General features: G+C 39.3%; 1 protein-coding gene across 9 annotated transcripts in view; it reads left to right on the top strand.

The window, feature by feature from the left end:
- Positions 1-16998, top strand: part of CDKAL1 (CDKAL1 threonylcarbamoyladenosine tRNA methylthiotransferase) — a 421562-nt gene that overhangs the window by 61600 nt on the left and 342964 nt on the right. For all 9 annotated transcript variants that reach the window (XM_075083912.1, XM_075083908.1, XM_075083916.1 and 6 more), the window contains one exon: positions 10732-10816. In XM_075083912.1, coding sequence (XP_074940013.1) covers positions 10732-10816 — 85 coding nt within the window. The remainder of the gene's footprint in view (positions 1-10731; positions 10817-16998) is intronic.

The following is a 16998-nucleotide window of genomic DNA, read 5'->3' as shown; positions in this document are numbered from 1 at the left end:
CTTGAACTTTTAGCATTTGTAAATGCTGTTGAAAGCTTCAAAATAGGCTTGTCTTATTGTATGCAGCCTTACTAGTACTGGAAGAACATCTGCTTGGGGTTTTTTTGTACAAATGACAGGAACTTAACAAATCTGGCTTTCACAAGAATATTAATTAAACCTGCAGTTAAAACTGGGAAGAGACAGGATAGAAAACTAATGTGTGATGCTGTAATAGATATCTCTGTTTTGGTGCAGAAATATTTAACCTCTTTAAGGCTTTGCTTTAAGCAGCCGGTGTCTTGTTTTTATTCTGTCCTCACCTATTTGCTTAGTTAGATGCTGTTAGATACTTCAGTTGCACAGGCAAGTAAATTGTTGGAGAAATGGAGTGAATGGATAGCGAGACTGTGGAGGGTCTTGTAACTGCTGCAGTAGCTGTGTGGGTTGGTGTGCCTGTTCAGTATGAGTCCAGGCATAGAGGAAGGGCAGGTGGGGCTGGGATGCATGTTTGCACATCTGCCTGTCTTTGTTTTTTTTTCCCAGTGTATCTTTGCTCTCCTCTTCTCCCATGAGTATGCTTCCTTCCTACTTGGGACGAACGGGCAGAGAGGTTGAACTGCTATTTTGTCCTACAGGTTTGTGGGCAAAGCATTATCGAAACCTGTTGGTGGGATTTTGTGAAGAAGCTTGCACTGCTGATCGCTGCTCTGCATCTGTCTGTGGTGTGTGTAAAGAGTGAACTTTAATTTCCGGTGTGCTCAGCGTGGAGCTTTCACAAGCTCTAAATTCTGCTGACAATCTGGACTGGGGATGATGGCTGGGAATTAACCACAGCAAAGACTTATCTGGCTGCTGGGTATGGTACCTTAAGCCCATATCTCCTGCTTTTCAGAAAACTGATGAAGTAGCAAATAGATGAGGTGTGAAGGTAGTTCTGAGAAAGTCAATAAATAGCCAGAAGCTACAATTTAATAAGTGTTTGGACATATCTGGCTCAAATAGCTTATATATTTTAACTCTCTTAAAAGTGATAGATGGAACCTAAATCTATATTCCCTGTGGCATTAGGTATCAGGAGAAATATGTGGGAGCAAGGCATTTGAAATCAATAAATTGCTTCTAGGTACAGCTTAATGCAGACAGAATTTAGAGAAAAAAGATTGTGAAACAGATACAGCAGTAAAATTTAGCTTTAATTTGCAGAATACAGCAAAACCCTAATCCTGGCTCTTGTGAAAATGAACGGAGATTAGGAAGTTATGGGAGTGAGGAAGTTCAGTGCCATGGGGCAACTTGAACAGAAATAGGTGTACTGAAAAAGTAAAAAAATCTGTGGAGTAAAGCCGCTCTCTAGGTTAACATTATGCATTTATGGTCTCATTTAAGGCTTTTAATTACACAAGATCTATTTTATATTACACTTGAAGCAAAGATTCTTTCTCATTTGCATGGGGTTTTTGCTGTACTTGAGAATCTTTTACTTCACTGCTTTGAGCTTCCTTTTGTTGGACCTGCTTGTGGCTTTCATGGGATAGAAGTGCAAGAGGCTTCACCAAGTAGCTAATTAGCGATGATATTGCATTTTATAAAGGCCTTTGTTTTCTGTCTGCTGTGCCTAGCACAGCAGGTTGTTACCTGGGTGCATGATAGGGCTGAAGCAACTCTGAATTTATATGGTCTTCATTCTCCTCCATGGATGTAGTGGGGCAGAACCATTAACGTTTCATTAGCTCGACAGATACAGGCATTTGTTAAAGTGAGGCTTGTGAGAACGTTACACCTAAGGGAGATTAAAATTATCTTCCTGGGACAGATTCCAGTTAATCTTTCTTGATTCTGAAATATTTATTACTGTTTACAGGAAATTCATATGGAATCATATGACATGTACAGAAAACCATAAAATTTTTATTTATCATTCACCTGTGGCTTTGCTGTCAGCATATGGAATTAGCTGCTTATGCTTGACTACTGTGGTTTTTTTGTACCTTAACATAGATCATAGTATGTGATTTCTCCAAATAAACAGTTTAGAAAACATTTCTGATTTACATTGTCTTGCAAATTTCAACATCATCATTTTCACTTAAATTTTCCCCAGTTGTTTAGAAACTCTGATCTGTAAAACATAATAAAATCCTCTTAATCACTTTTACTTCTGAGACTAGAGTTAAAGCAAGTGGAGATTTGTGAAGTGTTGTTCCAAGAATTAGAACACATTTGTTTTTTCAGTGGGCCCCATGAAAGCTAGGGATTCTTCTGGAGCTCACCCATCATCTGTCATCCTTCTAAGGAAGTAGTTAGACTGCAGTAAATGCTCTAAGATAGCCCGTAACACATCTGCAAGGGTTTTGGGGTGTTTTGGTGGTGTTTGCGTTTGTTTTTTTTTTTTTTTGGGGGGGGGGCTTTTTTTTTATTTGTTGTGGGTTTTCTAGAACTGTTTTTTGGGAGTGCCTGAAAACTTGTTGTCAAAAAGTTATTGCTCATCACTGATCTGGCCTGTAAATGTTGTAGACTGAAACACTTTGTGCATATGAATGTAGGCAATGGCTTTGCGTTTAGGAACAGGCCTGAAGTCAGGGACAACTTGGCTAAGATCTTGGCTTATTTGCATAGACATCCTGTGAGGCTTGATCAAATTATAGAAACTCTGAAATTACTTGTCTGTATTTATAAGATGAAAAGGAATTGGTGTGGGGCTGGGTGCATATTTAATACGTGGGTGTTTAAGGCAAATCAGTTTGTCTTTGCAGTTAGGCTTTGAAACTTTATTTGCACGGTATTGTGCAAGACTCTTCTGTTGATGGTAGACTTCAGATTGTTAGTGACTAAGATAGAAGCAATCAGTCTGTATTTGCTCATTTGAATAACTCTTGTTCTCTGTGTATGAAGCTGTATGTGGGGAGTACAACAGTACAAAGAAGCACTGAATCATACTTTGTGCGCTATTTCTGGAAGATCAAGCAGGCTTAAGACTTGGAGGAAGAGGGGTTACTGGGATCTTTTTCAACTTCTGTTGAGAAAACAAATTCTACCCGCATTAATCATCAGAATGAGTTGTTGAAGTTATGCCCTTGTATTAGAACCTTGTTTCTAATGTAGTGGGACTTCCCCTGCAAGACTGAGAAGTCACTCATTAGTACTCTTCACACTGAAATTCGTACTGATTGTAAGTCCTAAATGAAGTGAAAGGAGCAGTTGACTCTTGGAATGCATCACGATTACACTTGTGCTCAAGAGCAGGATGAAATGCCCACCTTAGAGCACTGTGCTATGGCACCTGCATCTGCTGCTGCCCAGGATAATTCGGGTGCGTTAACATTAGGTGGTGCTCTGTTGAACAGACCCTGGGTGTGCTTAGGCTTTCTGCCGATATGCCTCTTAGCTAGCAATGAGATTTATTCTCTCTTCTTTTAAGGTCTTGTTTTGCTCAAGGAATAGTTGTATGATCCACTTTGAGAAAAGTAATGAAGTCTTTATTTTGAAGGAATGAGCTAAAATTCAGGCTGCCTTTTCCACCTTTGGTATATAACACCATGTGCAGAGAGACCTTTGACTATTTGATATCAACAAAGAGCCAATGGAAAAGGGTAGCCCATAAGCTCGTGTTATGTTGGAAGAAGCTTCATTTAGAACGTGGTCATGGATCTATACTCATAAATAGGGTACCTTTCCTTTAAGATGTCTTACTGGGAGCTGTTTGGCAAGATAAATAGAATGTAGAGTAAAATCCAGCACAAATTCAAATGTTTATGGCTACCACCTAAATAGCTGAAAAGACAGAGGTGTAGCACAGTACACTTTGTATTTGGGAATGGGCTTTCAGAGGTGACTGGAAGTATAACAGTATTTTTTTAGAAACATCACTGACAAAGCTGAAAGTATGCATCAGTAAATAAAATCGAGTTGTCTATCACACTGAAATGAAGGTAGGCAAGGATTTAATAGGTAGCATTTTGAATCCAGTGTATTACAGGTTGTTTGGGTTTTGTTCCCCCCCACCCCCACCTAGTTGAGCTAGCTAGATCTCATATGTTCAAACATGTTCAGTTCCTACTCATTTGATGTCTTCAGTGGGCAGTCCATATGCGCCCCTGTTTTGGTGCTGGATGGAGTGAAATGTCCCCTCTATACAAAAAGGATGTGGACAGGCTGGAAGGGGTCCAGAGAAGGGCCACCAAGATGATCAAAGGACTGGGAAGCTGCCATATGAAGATAGGCTGGGAGAGCTGGGTTTGTTCAGCCTCGAGAAAAGGAGGCTCAGAGGGGATCTCATCACCATGTACCAGTACTTAAGGGGCAGCTACAAAGAAGATGGAGACTCCCTTTTTACATGGAGTCCCATGGAGAGGACAAGGGGGAATGGACACGGGTTGCTCTTGGGGAGATTCCGATTGGACACAAGAGGGAAATTTTTCACAGTGAGGACAGTCACCCATTGGAATAATCTCCCCAGGGAAGTGGTTGACTTGGCCATGTTGGACACCTTTAAGAGTTGGCTGGGCAGGGTGCTGGGCCATCTTGTTTAGACTGTGCTCTTCCTAGAAAGGCTGGACTAGATGATCCGTGAGGTCCCTTCCAACCTGGGATTCTGTGTGATTCTGTGATTATGTTCTTTGATAGCATCCTGATCTGGAAGGCTGTCTGTAGTCCAGCAGTAGCTGCTGTTGAGATGTCTACCCACTCCATGAATTTACTAAAAATACTCAATTTCTTAAAAACAGTAGGAATTAGAAAAGCTTACTTGCGCAATTAGCTCAGTAATGAAAACATTAATGGAGAATAAAAATGGCAACTTTGCATATTTGCGGTTTAAATTAGGGCAAGGGGCATGATGAGAGAATGATTTCTTTTTAATAAAGACCTGTCCACATTACCTGTTTTGGTAAGCAGTCTGTCTTTCTTTGTGGAGCTTTAAATAACATATTTGCAGGGTGAACCAAGTTGTATGTTCATTAATTGTGGGTGAAGTAATTTGTTATGACCAGAATATCTCAGATGTTCAATGAGAAAACAGACGTCATGTTGCAATCAAGTTGACTCTTTTATGTTTTGCATCCTAATACTGCTGACAAGAGATGAGTGGGATTGTTTTGGAAGACACTTGCAGTCTGCAAAGTTAGTACTTTCAGCATGTGTTTGAGTGTTTTGTATTGTTAGTAAATGCATGGTAGGTCTTTGGAGGTGGGAACCGATAATGTGGCTCTGAGATTTCAAACAAATGCCACCTGGAAGTTCATGATAACTTGTGGTTTTGATTTCCAGCTGCTGTTGAGGGAACAGACAAAAGGGAAGTGCTTGCTTGTTTGGAGTCTTTTCTGTAAGACGTGTTATATGAAAGTTGATAGTTAACTATATCTGATCCAAAATATTGAGAACTAGCAAATGGTAACTAAATATTTTGTATGCCAAGGAAAGGTCTGGAAAGCAAAAAGCAGACAAACAAACAAAAAAAACAAACCACTTGCCTTCTCCTGTTCTTCTCAACCTTGTGTATTTTTCCTTTGCCAAGCAAAGCCTATTGCCTAGAAACAAATAATTGAACTTAATGTCCCCAGAGGAAGATGTACCTTCCTTCTGCACTGATGACTCACAGCATTTTTGAACTAGTATTTATGAAAGAGATTATTTCCCAACACTTGCTGAGGTCCCACGGTGCTCAGTGGCCCAAGAAATCATTAAATTAACCAGCACCTAATTTCAGTTACCCAGGGCTTCTGTGACACAGGGATGTTGAAAGAAAATAAGTTTGGTAACTTTGTTCCAGTCAAGATGCTGGATGACTTTTGTTATCGGCTCTGAGATGTCCTCATGCTCAGATTCCTGTGTCTTCTGGGGCAAGATGATTCACATGGAGTCCAGTTGTGAGCCCATGCTCCAGATACATAAATTGGGTGTTACTGGGTCTGGCTCTGGAGCATAAAATGCCAAGCAGGGGATCGAGGGAAGGGGGCAGAGCTGTTTTGGAAGTGAGAATGCACGGGACAAAGTGTTAATGGGGAGGTCCATAAATGAGAACAGAGGCTAGAATACAGCACATGAAAAAAGAGAAACTGGAGGTGTATCTGTTGTGCCAGAGAGTTAGAAGTAAAGGAAAACCAGAAAGGGCAGGAAGGAAGGTTCGCAGAGAGCTTAGGAACAGGATAAAGGAGAGTTGGAGGAAAAGGCCATGGGAGAGTGGTCTGTGATTGGAGAGAAAGATCTTCTTTCAGATTGAAGTTAACACAGATTGATGTACAGGATTTAAAAGGATGCCATACAAATTATGAGTCTTTTTTTTGAGCAAGCAGTGCTGAGCAAATTTGGTAGGGGTTTCAGTGCAGAGAGGAGTGATGTGCTGAAGAAAGTGAAGAAGGTCTATTCTTTTAGGGCTTCACTATCTCTGTTTCTTCTACTTCATTGCTCTGTGTGTTTTTTCAAGGAGACGTGGTTTGGGGGGATTGGAAGAAAACAAAGTTTTGGAAAAAGAATTGAAAGAAAAAAGTTAAAACACCAGGGCAAAACCAATTTAATTGTTTAATTTTCAACTGATAGTATTACTACAGTCTTCTTTAGAAGTTCTGCTGATTTATGATTTCTAAAATGATAACAAACCCAAAAATGCTAGTTAGAAGAGAATTGTAAATATTGTTTTCCTCTGTAGGTATACTGATCTTTTAGACTCTTGCCATTTCATCCTCTTAGTATTGCCTAATGCAGCCAATTCATGTTTCCCAGAGCTTCCCAATTAAATTAAGTGTTCAGAAGTTTCCATGACCTTTAGGTTTCTTTGTACTCTATGTTGTTTTGCAGAGTATGATAGACTTTGTGGTTTACTTCCAGTGTAGCCTTTCTTTTATGGAAAAGATGTCACAATGCAAAAAGGCCATGGTTTTGAGTTGTGTTTTTGAGCATTTATTACAATGCTGATTTGACGTAACTTTTTTCTAAAAATGTCTTAACATACAGGAAACTGTTGAAGTAGCTCATCAAAAAAATGGTCAGCAGCAAAATGTCATAATTTAAAAAGTATCATTAGGCTGAATGTATGGAAAAAACAAGTTGAAGAAAGAAGATCCCCTTAGAGGAGTTTGTTACAGGATATAGAAAAGGGCACCTATATCCCATATTCATTACCGTGATTGATGTTCGCTGTGCTTATGGTTCTTGCTTCAGTTTTGCCTGTCACAGTGTGTATGACTTCCTGGAGAACCTTCTGTAAAGGTTAGGTTGACCTCTTCAGTCAGATCTGTGAGAGTCCCCAAACACAATCCTCTGTTCTTCACCAAAATTTTTGGGGTTTCTCTGAAACCTTATGGTCTAATGGAGGTTTTTGAGGATGATGGGCATCAGCCTGCTGAATGAATGAATCCCAGCTTCACTGTGACCTTACAAGAGGGAAGCTGGAGCTGGAGAATGTGGCAGGTGGAGACCTTCCAAAGAAGGGTGCACGGACTGCCATAGTAGGCCCAACGCTACATTCGTGTGCTGTTTCTCATCCAGGCCTAAATGTTTCACATCTGTCTTCCTGGTGTATAAAGAGAAACCTCAGGTCTTCCTGCCCCTGCCTGTGTAAGTATGTATTTAGAAGCCTGAGTTTATTTGTCAGAGCCATTTTACTCTTTCTTTGGGCACACACTGAACACCAGCAACCACTCAGGTCAGAGCACTGATTGAATATACGTGTGTATATATATATATATATAGGTGTATATATACATATAGCCAGTCCCTCCAATCCCCCTGCCCTGAGTAAACAACCCTTACCTGCAGTGTTGCTTAATATTTAGTAATTGTGAAGCCTGAAGGTCTTGTTTATGCATGCCAAATCCGATCTGTTTTGGTCCATATTTGTTTCAGCATGTCCATCAAAGCCTTGCATTTAGTGTAAGTGCATCAAAGTTCTGAAAGCAAAATGTGACCACTGACAAGTTGCCCCTGTAATGGTGTGAAAGTGCATATATTCCTGCAACCCGATACAGCAATGCACTCTTTGTGAATAGGTTTTTTTAAAATGAAATTTTCAGAGTTGATGTATGAACTCTTATTAATAAATACGTACAACTCATAATGTGTATATTTGTACATATACGTAATCAAAACTTGTATGTAAATGTATCTGTGTGAGAGAATGAGAGTTAATAAGAAAAAAGATTAAAAAATAAATACAGAAATATAACAACTAAATATGATGAAATAATACTATTGCTGTAAGGAGAGGACAAGCCTCTGCTACAATTCCGTTTTTCTTAAATGATTTTTAGACGTATACATTAATGACAGTCCTTTTCCAAAACTGCTCAGAAGATTCTGTTCTGCAGAAGCCTTTATTCAGCACCCTCTGTTCTGCAGAGGGTGGAACCTGTGAAGGAATGAATTTGAATGGGGGAGTTTTTTTCCTACGTGTAAAATATATGCAAGTGTTGCAATGGTTGTCCCTCAGAGTCCCAGTCAAGGAGCTAATATATCGATAGCCTGGAATCTGAATGACTGTATGAAATTATTCCTGTTGGGTTAGTGTGTAAGGTCTTTCTAAACTTAACTGTGTTAGTTTTTCCAATGGCGTTTTGAGGTAAGTGGTTTTATTTTAGCTTTAGGGGAGAAGTATTGTCACGGTGAGACTATCTCTTCCTTCACACGTGGAGACCATGGTAAAAGGAGGAACTGAAACCAAGCCCAGAATTGCTGTTCTCTGCATTAAGGCATCTCTCCTCTGAATAAGGACATCTCTTGAAAATTTTTATGCTCTACAGTGACGTATGACTGCTACTGAAGCTCTTGTGTGTTAATGTATTCCCAGCCTCCTGTCTGACATAGTGCTGGCCTCTGTTTATTTCATCCCCCTGCCCCGATTCTCAGGTGGTGTGTTATGGGTGTGGAGCTGAATTTATGAACATTTTATGCTGCTGGAAAGAATAAGACAGGCAAAGCTTTGGCAGTGCTATTGGAAAACTGTTTTTAAAATGTGTTTATTTTAATACTTGGTGAATTTGACTAGGCCAAAAGTTCACCCTTTTTCTGATTTTGAAACTGCACCTTTCTTCGCTTTTCTGTACATAATTCCTAGTCAAGTTTTTTACCTGTAATTATCTTTCTAACAGTAATAGTATGTTCATTAGTCTAAAAGCGTTGTTTTCATGCAGCCTGGGTTGGAGGAGAGATTCTTTGGCTTGTTCCATTTTTGTTTTGACTTCTGTATAGCCTAAGATTGAACTTGGTCGTCTTTCCCAACCGGTCAAGACAGGTTCGGATTTTGGTGCATTCACTTTGTTTAAAATAGCTAAGGGTCTGAATGTTATTTTTGATTACTCCTTTTACCCTTTCCCTGTCATAGAAGAGGCCAGTGTTTGATCCAAGTTAATGGGGTAATCTCTATCAACAATGATTAGAAGCCTCTGAATGTTTTCTCTTATTTAACATAGTATGTCCTTCAGTTGCTATTTTATGTGTTATTTTCATTTTACCTGCTTCCTAAGTTAAGTGGCTGAGAGTTAATTGTAAAGGATCATTTCTTTGGAGAAAGTGGCAGTGAGACAGAAGGAAGATGCACTTTTAGCATTTAGAGTCATACGTATGTGTATGGGGGGAAAGGATATGCATGCCTATGTGGATACATACATGATGAGGGCGTATGTAGACATGCTTAAATCTTTGCAAGCTTTCTTCTGCTTTAGCAGGATGTTAATTCAAATAAAGCATCCTGGAGATGATGTTTTGGCTCTATTCATTGTTCATCGGCTTCTGTTATTTAAAGATACCTCAGTCAATGCTTCAATACTCAGGATGTACTGAATAGTAGCAAGAGTGACACAAATTTTCTTATCCAAACTGATACAATATTCTGATGAATGCTAGAGCAATTCAATATTTGAGATGGATTATCTTCATTATTTGAAAAAAGAAGCTCCAACTTCACAAGAGAGAGAATAGTGCTAGTAGTTCTGTACTATAGGTCGTTTCACAGGATTAGATTTTATATATATGCTTCCACAGATAATTCTGGGATTCAGTTCTGTTAATGCCTTTAGATATCAATAGGTTGTGAACATACAGAAAGGTTCGGTTCTTGAAGAAAATTATATGCTTATCTGCGTGGAGGCAGATATTGCATTAATATATTTTGTCTGAAAATCGCTGAACTAGAATTATACTGTAACTAAGACATAATCTAAACTAGAAATATGCATGCTTTTTCCCAAATCAGCTACGTTGAATTTCTCTTTAGTAGAGATTAATGATTTATAAATTCTAATTTGTCTCTTTGTAGTACTACTTCACAGTAGAGCTGAAGCAAGGATTTTGTTTTGTTAGTGAAACCTGCTTTTGTTGACCACTTAATTTAAAAAGCACCTTTATGCATTTTGGTGATCTTTCTGCCTTTGTATAGACCGGACTTTTCCAGGGAGTATGCATTTTTGGGAGTAGCGACCATTTTTCTTAACTTTGTTTTCCATGATGTGCAACCTAGTGGCATCTCAGCTGGTAAATGAGAACTGTTTGTTCTTTCTTTGCAAAACAAAACAAAAAAAGTACAATGGAAATGCTTGTGTGTGGTTTTTGTTTTTGTTTCTAAAACACAAAGCAACAAACAATGAACAAACAAAAACCCCTTCCAAGAATGTAATTGTTTTAAATGTTGGATATAAAGTCATTTTGCAAATAGTCAATTTATTGATAATGGCTAAGTTTGGACCTTTTTTACATGATATAAAGTAGGAGTTGACAGTTTGGATAATTTTTAACACAGATTTGTATCTTTCTGTCTTCTAGACAACTCTGCTGAAGCAGATTTATGGTTGCTGAACAGTTGTACAGTAAAAAATCCTGCTGAGGACCACTTCAGAAACTCAATCAAGTAAGTTGTTTCCCTAAAAAGGTACTTAATTATCAATGACTGTTGCATGTTTTAGTTTTAAAAGCTTCATATTTTCAATCCAGAAGTAATTTTGTCTTTTAGAGCAAGAGGTGTGCTGAGTTTGAGTGTTAAAATGGTGAATTCTCTGGAATGGATTTGTAAGGTGCAGTGGATTTTTTTTTTTTAATTAGCTATAACTTGCAAGTGATTATTGATACACTAATTTAGGAGAACTGCTGACCTATTAGGGGGTTCTATGTCACTTTTCAATACAATGTTGTAATATTCTGAAGAGTTGAATATTTGTTTTTTCAAAAGTGTGAATTGTTAGGCTATTTCTTCTTTTGTCTACTTCAATTTTACATTATCAGGTCCTTCTCGTTATAAAGGCATCAGGTACACACTTAAAACTAACTATTTCACTATACATTTTCTTAAAAGGTGAACCGATTAGCCTGTAATATGCCTTGTGAAGAACGTGTTTTATTTCTCTAACATTTTGATGACGTTGGAAAATACGACTTGGTAGCGACTTCTGCAGAAGTATGGTTGTGATTAGAGTAACTGGAAAACCTGTACACTTACAGCTGTCATTGCACAGTATAAACAAATATTGTGATATGTTTCTTGTGGATTTTACCTTTAGTACACAAGCATGGCTATTTCTGCAGTCATTTTAGTGTAGTGCACTGTGGATGGATTGTTTGTTGAAATCCATTTTGGTTAGAAAAGCATAGTAAGCAGTTGGCACGCTCAGGAAGGTAGAGAGGAGAGAGAAGCCATGTCTGCTCACAGTGCTGGAGTTCCTAAGAGCATCCTAGGGCTGTAACCTAGAGCAGAAACCATTTGCCCACAGTAGGTGGCACAGCAGAAGCTGCCTCTGCCCCTCAGAGGGCTTCCCTTCCTGACCACTGGTGTTGTGCTTGGTGATGAGACTGGCTTTTTGGCTTTTTTTTTCTACTGTTGCCAAAAAAAAAAGCTATTCTCAGAATACTTCCAGTTAGTAGGTGTTGGCTAACAGAACTGATGACGAGATCTTTTCCAGTTCAGTTGTGGCCACCTTTCTATTTTACTAATCCTGTGCCAGAACTGATGTGGTATGGTGTGTGTCTTTTAACCAGTAGAACAGAGTTGGTTAAGAAAGAGGGTCTAACTAAAAGCAAGCGACCAAAAATATTTCTTTGAACTTCATGTTTCTTTTGCCACTCTGTTAATGAGTCTGATGTTATTTGTAGCCTTGGTTTATTCCTCTTTTTTTTTTTTTTTTTACTTCTCACTATATACTTTCTGTCCTGTCACATGGACACTCTGGTGGTTCTCTATTCTCTTTACTGAGAGTTGCTCCTTTCCTGTAGCACATGTCGTTTGTTCTCTGCTCTCATGGCAGTTGCTGTTTGTGGAGAAGGACAACCTGTTTCTGACCATTTTTTCTAATGTTCATTAAATGTAGGGGAGAGAACCATATGTGGGTGCCCTTTCATGGGACTTGGAACTGAAAGATTAAACATTCTCCATCTCAGCAAAGAGCAACTACTACTGCATTTGGATTTTACAATAGTGAGGAAAGCTTGTATCTCCAAAGAACACATCTTCTCCCAAATACACCTTAATTTGTTACAGCAGCAAACCCAATGCGGGAAATTTGGGTGACACAAAGCTAACTGCCATTATATCCTGTCATATCAGCTTGTTGTAGCAGCTATGGAGATCTTTGTTTTTCTTGGTTGAGTAACAAACATTTAGTATGTGGATTGTCAAAGCAAGCATACTTGGAGTGGAAAAATTAATACTTAGCACAGTAAGATTCTTCTTTCAAATAAAAATAATCAGGCTGAAAGTGTTATATAGCATTATGAATGAATGGAGAAGTATTTCAGTTTTGTGATTCTCTGCCCTCTGCAACAGTTTCTGCCACGTAACTTTCCTGGCATATATGACTTTAAAATGCACTGATTCAAACTGGTGTTAGTGTGTTCATGCTGGTGGTTGAAGAATGACTGTAAGAGAAGCTGATCCCTTACTAATACCGTGTGATAAAGAATGTGTCAGAACCCAACAAGTCTTATAGTCTCATCCTCTTTTGATCTGATGTTCTTTTAAAAACAAAACAAAACCACCCCCAAACTCTCTGAACCTTTGCATTGGACGTGCAGGTGTATATATAGCTGATACAAGCCAACTGGCAGTATAATCTCTGTATAGCTCTTAGTAGTCTGCTGCTCTTCAGTATCAATAAAGTTGAAGCTGCTGAGCCAGAGTGATGATGTGGAGGGCAGAGTTGCTTAAAGACCATTAGCTTATGGATAGGAATTGAGAGCTTTTCCTGTGCAGATTTTATTCTCGGTTGATTGTAAAATAAGATTAAAGGCAGGGGTAGGCAACAGTAATAAAGAATTCACAGTATAATTAAGTAGGTGGAGTTTAAAAAATAGTAATTAGTATCCTTTGAAAAAAAGAAGGTTAATTCAAGGTAAAGTCCAAAACAAAGAGAATAAAGCAGATAACTTAAATCAAGCAAATGTTTGAAGACCAAGATGACTATGTAGAGCAAATAGCTAGGCAAAGAATAAGAATCCCTTGAAGAAGTAAAAAGAAGCGAAAGAAGTAAGAAACTAACATGAAGAAGTGAGGCAAAGAAGACCACAGAGAAACAGTCCCTGTTCAGTATAGGGTGGCTCAGTTATGTTGCAGTAACTCTGTTTTAAGACTTTGCTAAATGTAACAGAAAATGGATTATCCCCAGCCCTAGTTTCCCAGAATTCACAGGTGCATGTAACCCCATGGCTGAAACCACTTATGATGGAAGTTTTGGTAGGATCCTACCTTAGGATAGGAGGAGCAGGAGATGGCCTGTTGTATAAATGGCTCCAATTTGCAGCTCCTGTGAAATGAAAACATGCGCTTCTTGGAAGGAGGAAGTGAGAGCATGGAGTACAGCGGGGAGAGGGAGGTGAGGGCGCAGGAGCTAGTGTGGGTGTATGGTGTTACTTGCCCAGTTGATAAGCAATATTCACATGGTATATGTAGAGTTGAATGAATTATGCCCCTTTGACTATTCCTACGATTTAACAGTGTACTGTAGATAGTACTACATACACAGAATCACAGAATGGCTGAGGTTGTCAGGGACCTCTGGAGATTGTCTTGATCAACCCTGCTCAAAGCAGGGACATCTAGAGCAGATGGCTGAGGGCTGTGTGCAGGCAGGTTTTGAGTTTCTTCAAGAGACTCCACAAATGCTCTGAGCAACCTGTTCCAGTGCTTGACCATCCCTATAGTAAAAAAGGGTTGTCTTAGGGTCAAACGTTGTATCTTGTATTTCCATTTTTTTATTGCCTTTTGTCCTGTCACTGGGCACCACTGAAATGCCAGGCTCTGTCATCCCCTCTTTCTCCCATCCCCCTCCCTATCAGGTGTTTATACACACTGATGGGATTCCCTTGACGCTTCTGTTCCCCACGCTGAACAGTCCCAGCTCTCAGCCTCTGCCTGTGTGTCAGATACTCCAAACCTTTGACTACCTTTGTGGCCCTTCCCTGGATGCCTTCCAGTTTCTGTGTATCACATGTACTGGGGAGCCCAGAACCAGACCCAGTGCTCCAACTGCGGCTCTCATCAGGGCTGAGCAGAGGGGAAGGATCACCTCTCTCCATCTGCTGGCGATGCAATGCCTGATGCAGCCCAGGAGGTTGCAGGTGGTCTTTGCCACAAGGGCTCATCGCTGGCTTGTGGTCAACTTGGTGTCTACCAGGACCCCCAGGGCCTCCTGCCAAGCTGCTTTCCAGCGGGTCAGCCCCAGCCTGTCCTGGTGCCTGGGGCTATTCCTCCACAGGGGCAGGGCTTTGCGCTATTCATTTGTTGAACTTCATGAGGCTTGCACGTTCATTAGCTTAAGAAAAATCTCATTTTCATTAAAGTTGGTATTTAAATAAACACTATAAACAAAATAATTCATTTGGGTTAACTCAGTGTTTCTCGTGAGCAATCTTCTTGTCCTCATAAAGATGTGACCCTTGGGTATGTTGTGTAGGCTTTTAGAAATACATTCCTGCAATGAATTTCTCTTCTGAAAGAAGTGCGTTTGTTCTCTCAAGGGCTTGTATTTTGGCTGGTGGTGGACATACCTGTTGTGCTTTAGTAAAGTAGTAGCTGGGCACTTCTGGGAGTTAGCAGCTTTTGGAAAAATCCAGGGATGTTGAATCCCTCTGATCAGTTTTTTTTTTTCTACTGGCATTGAACTCTTGCTAAAGTGGTGGGTTCCTCTGGCAGGGAAAGCATGCCATGGAGGGCAGCCTCTACCTTGGCCTGTTCTTACAGTCTTAAGTATCTGTGAATGGCTGCAATCCCACATAGGGTGTTAGCTTATTGGTGCTTGATCTTGCACTTTTTAATTGACTTGCATACAGTGATTTAAGCAGAAGGATTTTTGAATTTTAAATTCAGAAACCCGTGATAAACCTAAAACACAACCGTTAGTATCTTTGCTATACTACTTGTACGGAAAGTGTCCCCCAAAACACGTTGTTCATGGTGTCATGTTGAACAGAACGGCTGTGATGGATTTAAAGCCTGTAACAACATGGTACCTCAGATACAGTTGTGGAATCGAGTGCATTGAGGTGGGTTGGATTCAAGGACCTTTACCTTACCTGGAGATAGTTTTTGACTGCTACCACAACTGGTTCTCTTAAGTGCTGGGGTTTTCTTATCTTGTGGCTCAGTTAATCAGAAGTTAAAGACATTTTATGGAATGGGATATGTTTTCCCTTTCACCTTATTTCTTTTAACAGTGGCAGATACTTTCTTTCTCCAGTTATTAGTCTGATACAATATAGCAAGTTTCCTTTGGGAAATGCATTCCTGCATGGAAGACCACAAAGTGCTTGGGATACTTCATTGAGGGAATTTGTCTTTGTAGGACAGCTGTGCCTTAAACTCCTCACCCCGTCCTGTGATCTAAGCTAGCTTTACTCTTGAGATGAACAGAGCTAGGATATTAGTCTGTTTTGAAGTCCTGTAGGACAATATATAATAACATTAAATTACTTAAAAAACCTTCTTAAGTATTTGCTTATAACATTTTCTGAAGCTGACTTTATTTTGCCTTGGAATTTAGAATGAGATAGTACTTTTTAAAAGGTAGCCTGCAACCTGTATTTAAAAGACAATCACATCCTTTTTTTCCTGATGATGTTTAGGTATGATATCTTTGCTCTGGAGCTGATCATCTGTCACTGTGACCAACTTATATGACTTAAGTGTATATGCATATAGGTGCTTTATAAACAGTATAAACAATAATGAATAAATAAAATATCATTAATATCCCTCTAGAAGGATGTCACTGTATTTATTTATTTTTGGGGGTGTTGGGTAGTTCTGTGATGGTTAGTTTCAGTGTCTCACCGTAGTCTGGTTCTCTTTTTTTTTTTTTTTTTTTTTTTTTGCCCCCCCCCCCCCCCCCCGGCAGAAGGTTGTCAGCTGACATTTTCTGCTACCATTTATTTTATTCAAAAGTATCTTTCTTAAAACTTAGCTGTTAGCAGCAGCAAGAATACGCATTCAATAAATGAGTTGCTAATAAGTTGCTTAACTTTTGTAAACAACAGTACATCTGTGAAGGCTGTTAAAAGAGAATTTAGCATAAGAGCATGTTCTAGAGGAGCTCACTTCCTTTAAAACAGAGTTATGTTGCTCTTAGGCCTCATGCTTCATTGATTTCTGTGTGCTCTGATATTCTTTCTTGACTGTTACATCTCAGAAATGTAATGCACTTTCCCTAATGACCTCTGAAAATTCAGAGACTGTTGTGTGTTTCTAGCTAGCCACCTTTCCCCTTTCGTGATCCTTTCCTGAGCGCTGTTATAAAGTTACTCATGTGTTCAGGGACTTTGGCTTTTCCTAAGGAGTTCTCTTGCTGGTTCAAGTATTATGGATAGGATGCTGGGATCTCTTTTTGTCCAAATTACCTGGATGATGTAATTTGGGAAGTATTACATGGTTGTGCTGTTGAGGTGTTCGTGGCTTGTCTCATGGTATGGAATAAATTTGACCACTATAATAATCTTTGTTATATATATAATTAATATATAACATTAATACAGATTCTCTTACCTATATGTTTCTGCATTCCCAATGCAGGCACACTTCAATGTGTTGTCAGCCCTTTTCTTTCCGATAGC

This window comes from Phalacrocorax aristotelis, chromosome 2, assembly GCF_949628215.1.
Source record: "Phalacrocorax aristotelis chromosome 2, bGulAri2.1, whole genome shotgun sequence".
Taxonomy (NCBI): domain Eukaryota; kingdom Metazoa; phylum Chordata; class Aves; order Suliformes; family Phalacrocoracidae; genus Phalacrocorax; species Phalacrocorax aristotelis.
The sequence above is the reverse complement of the archived record's forward strand: the minus strand, read 5'-3'. Positions and strand labels throughout refer to the sequence as shown.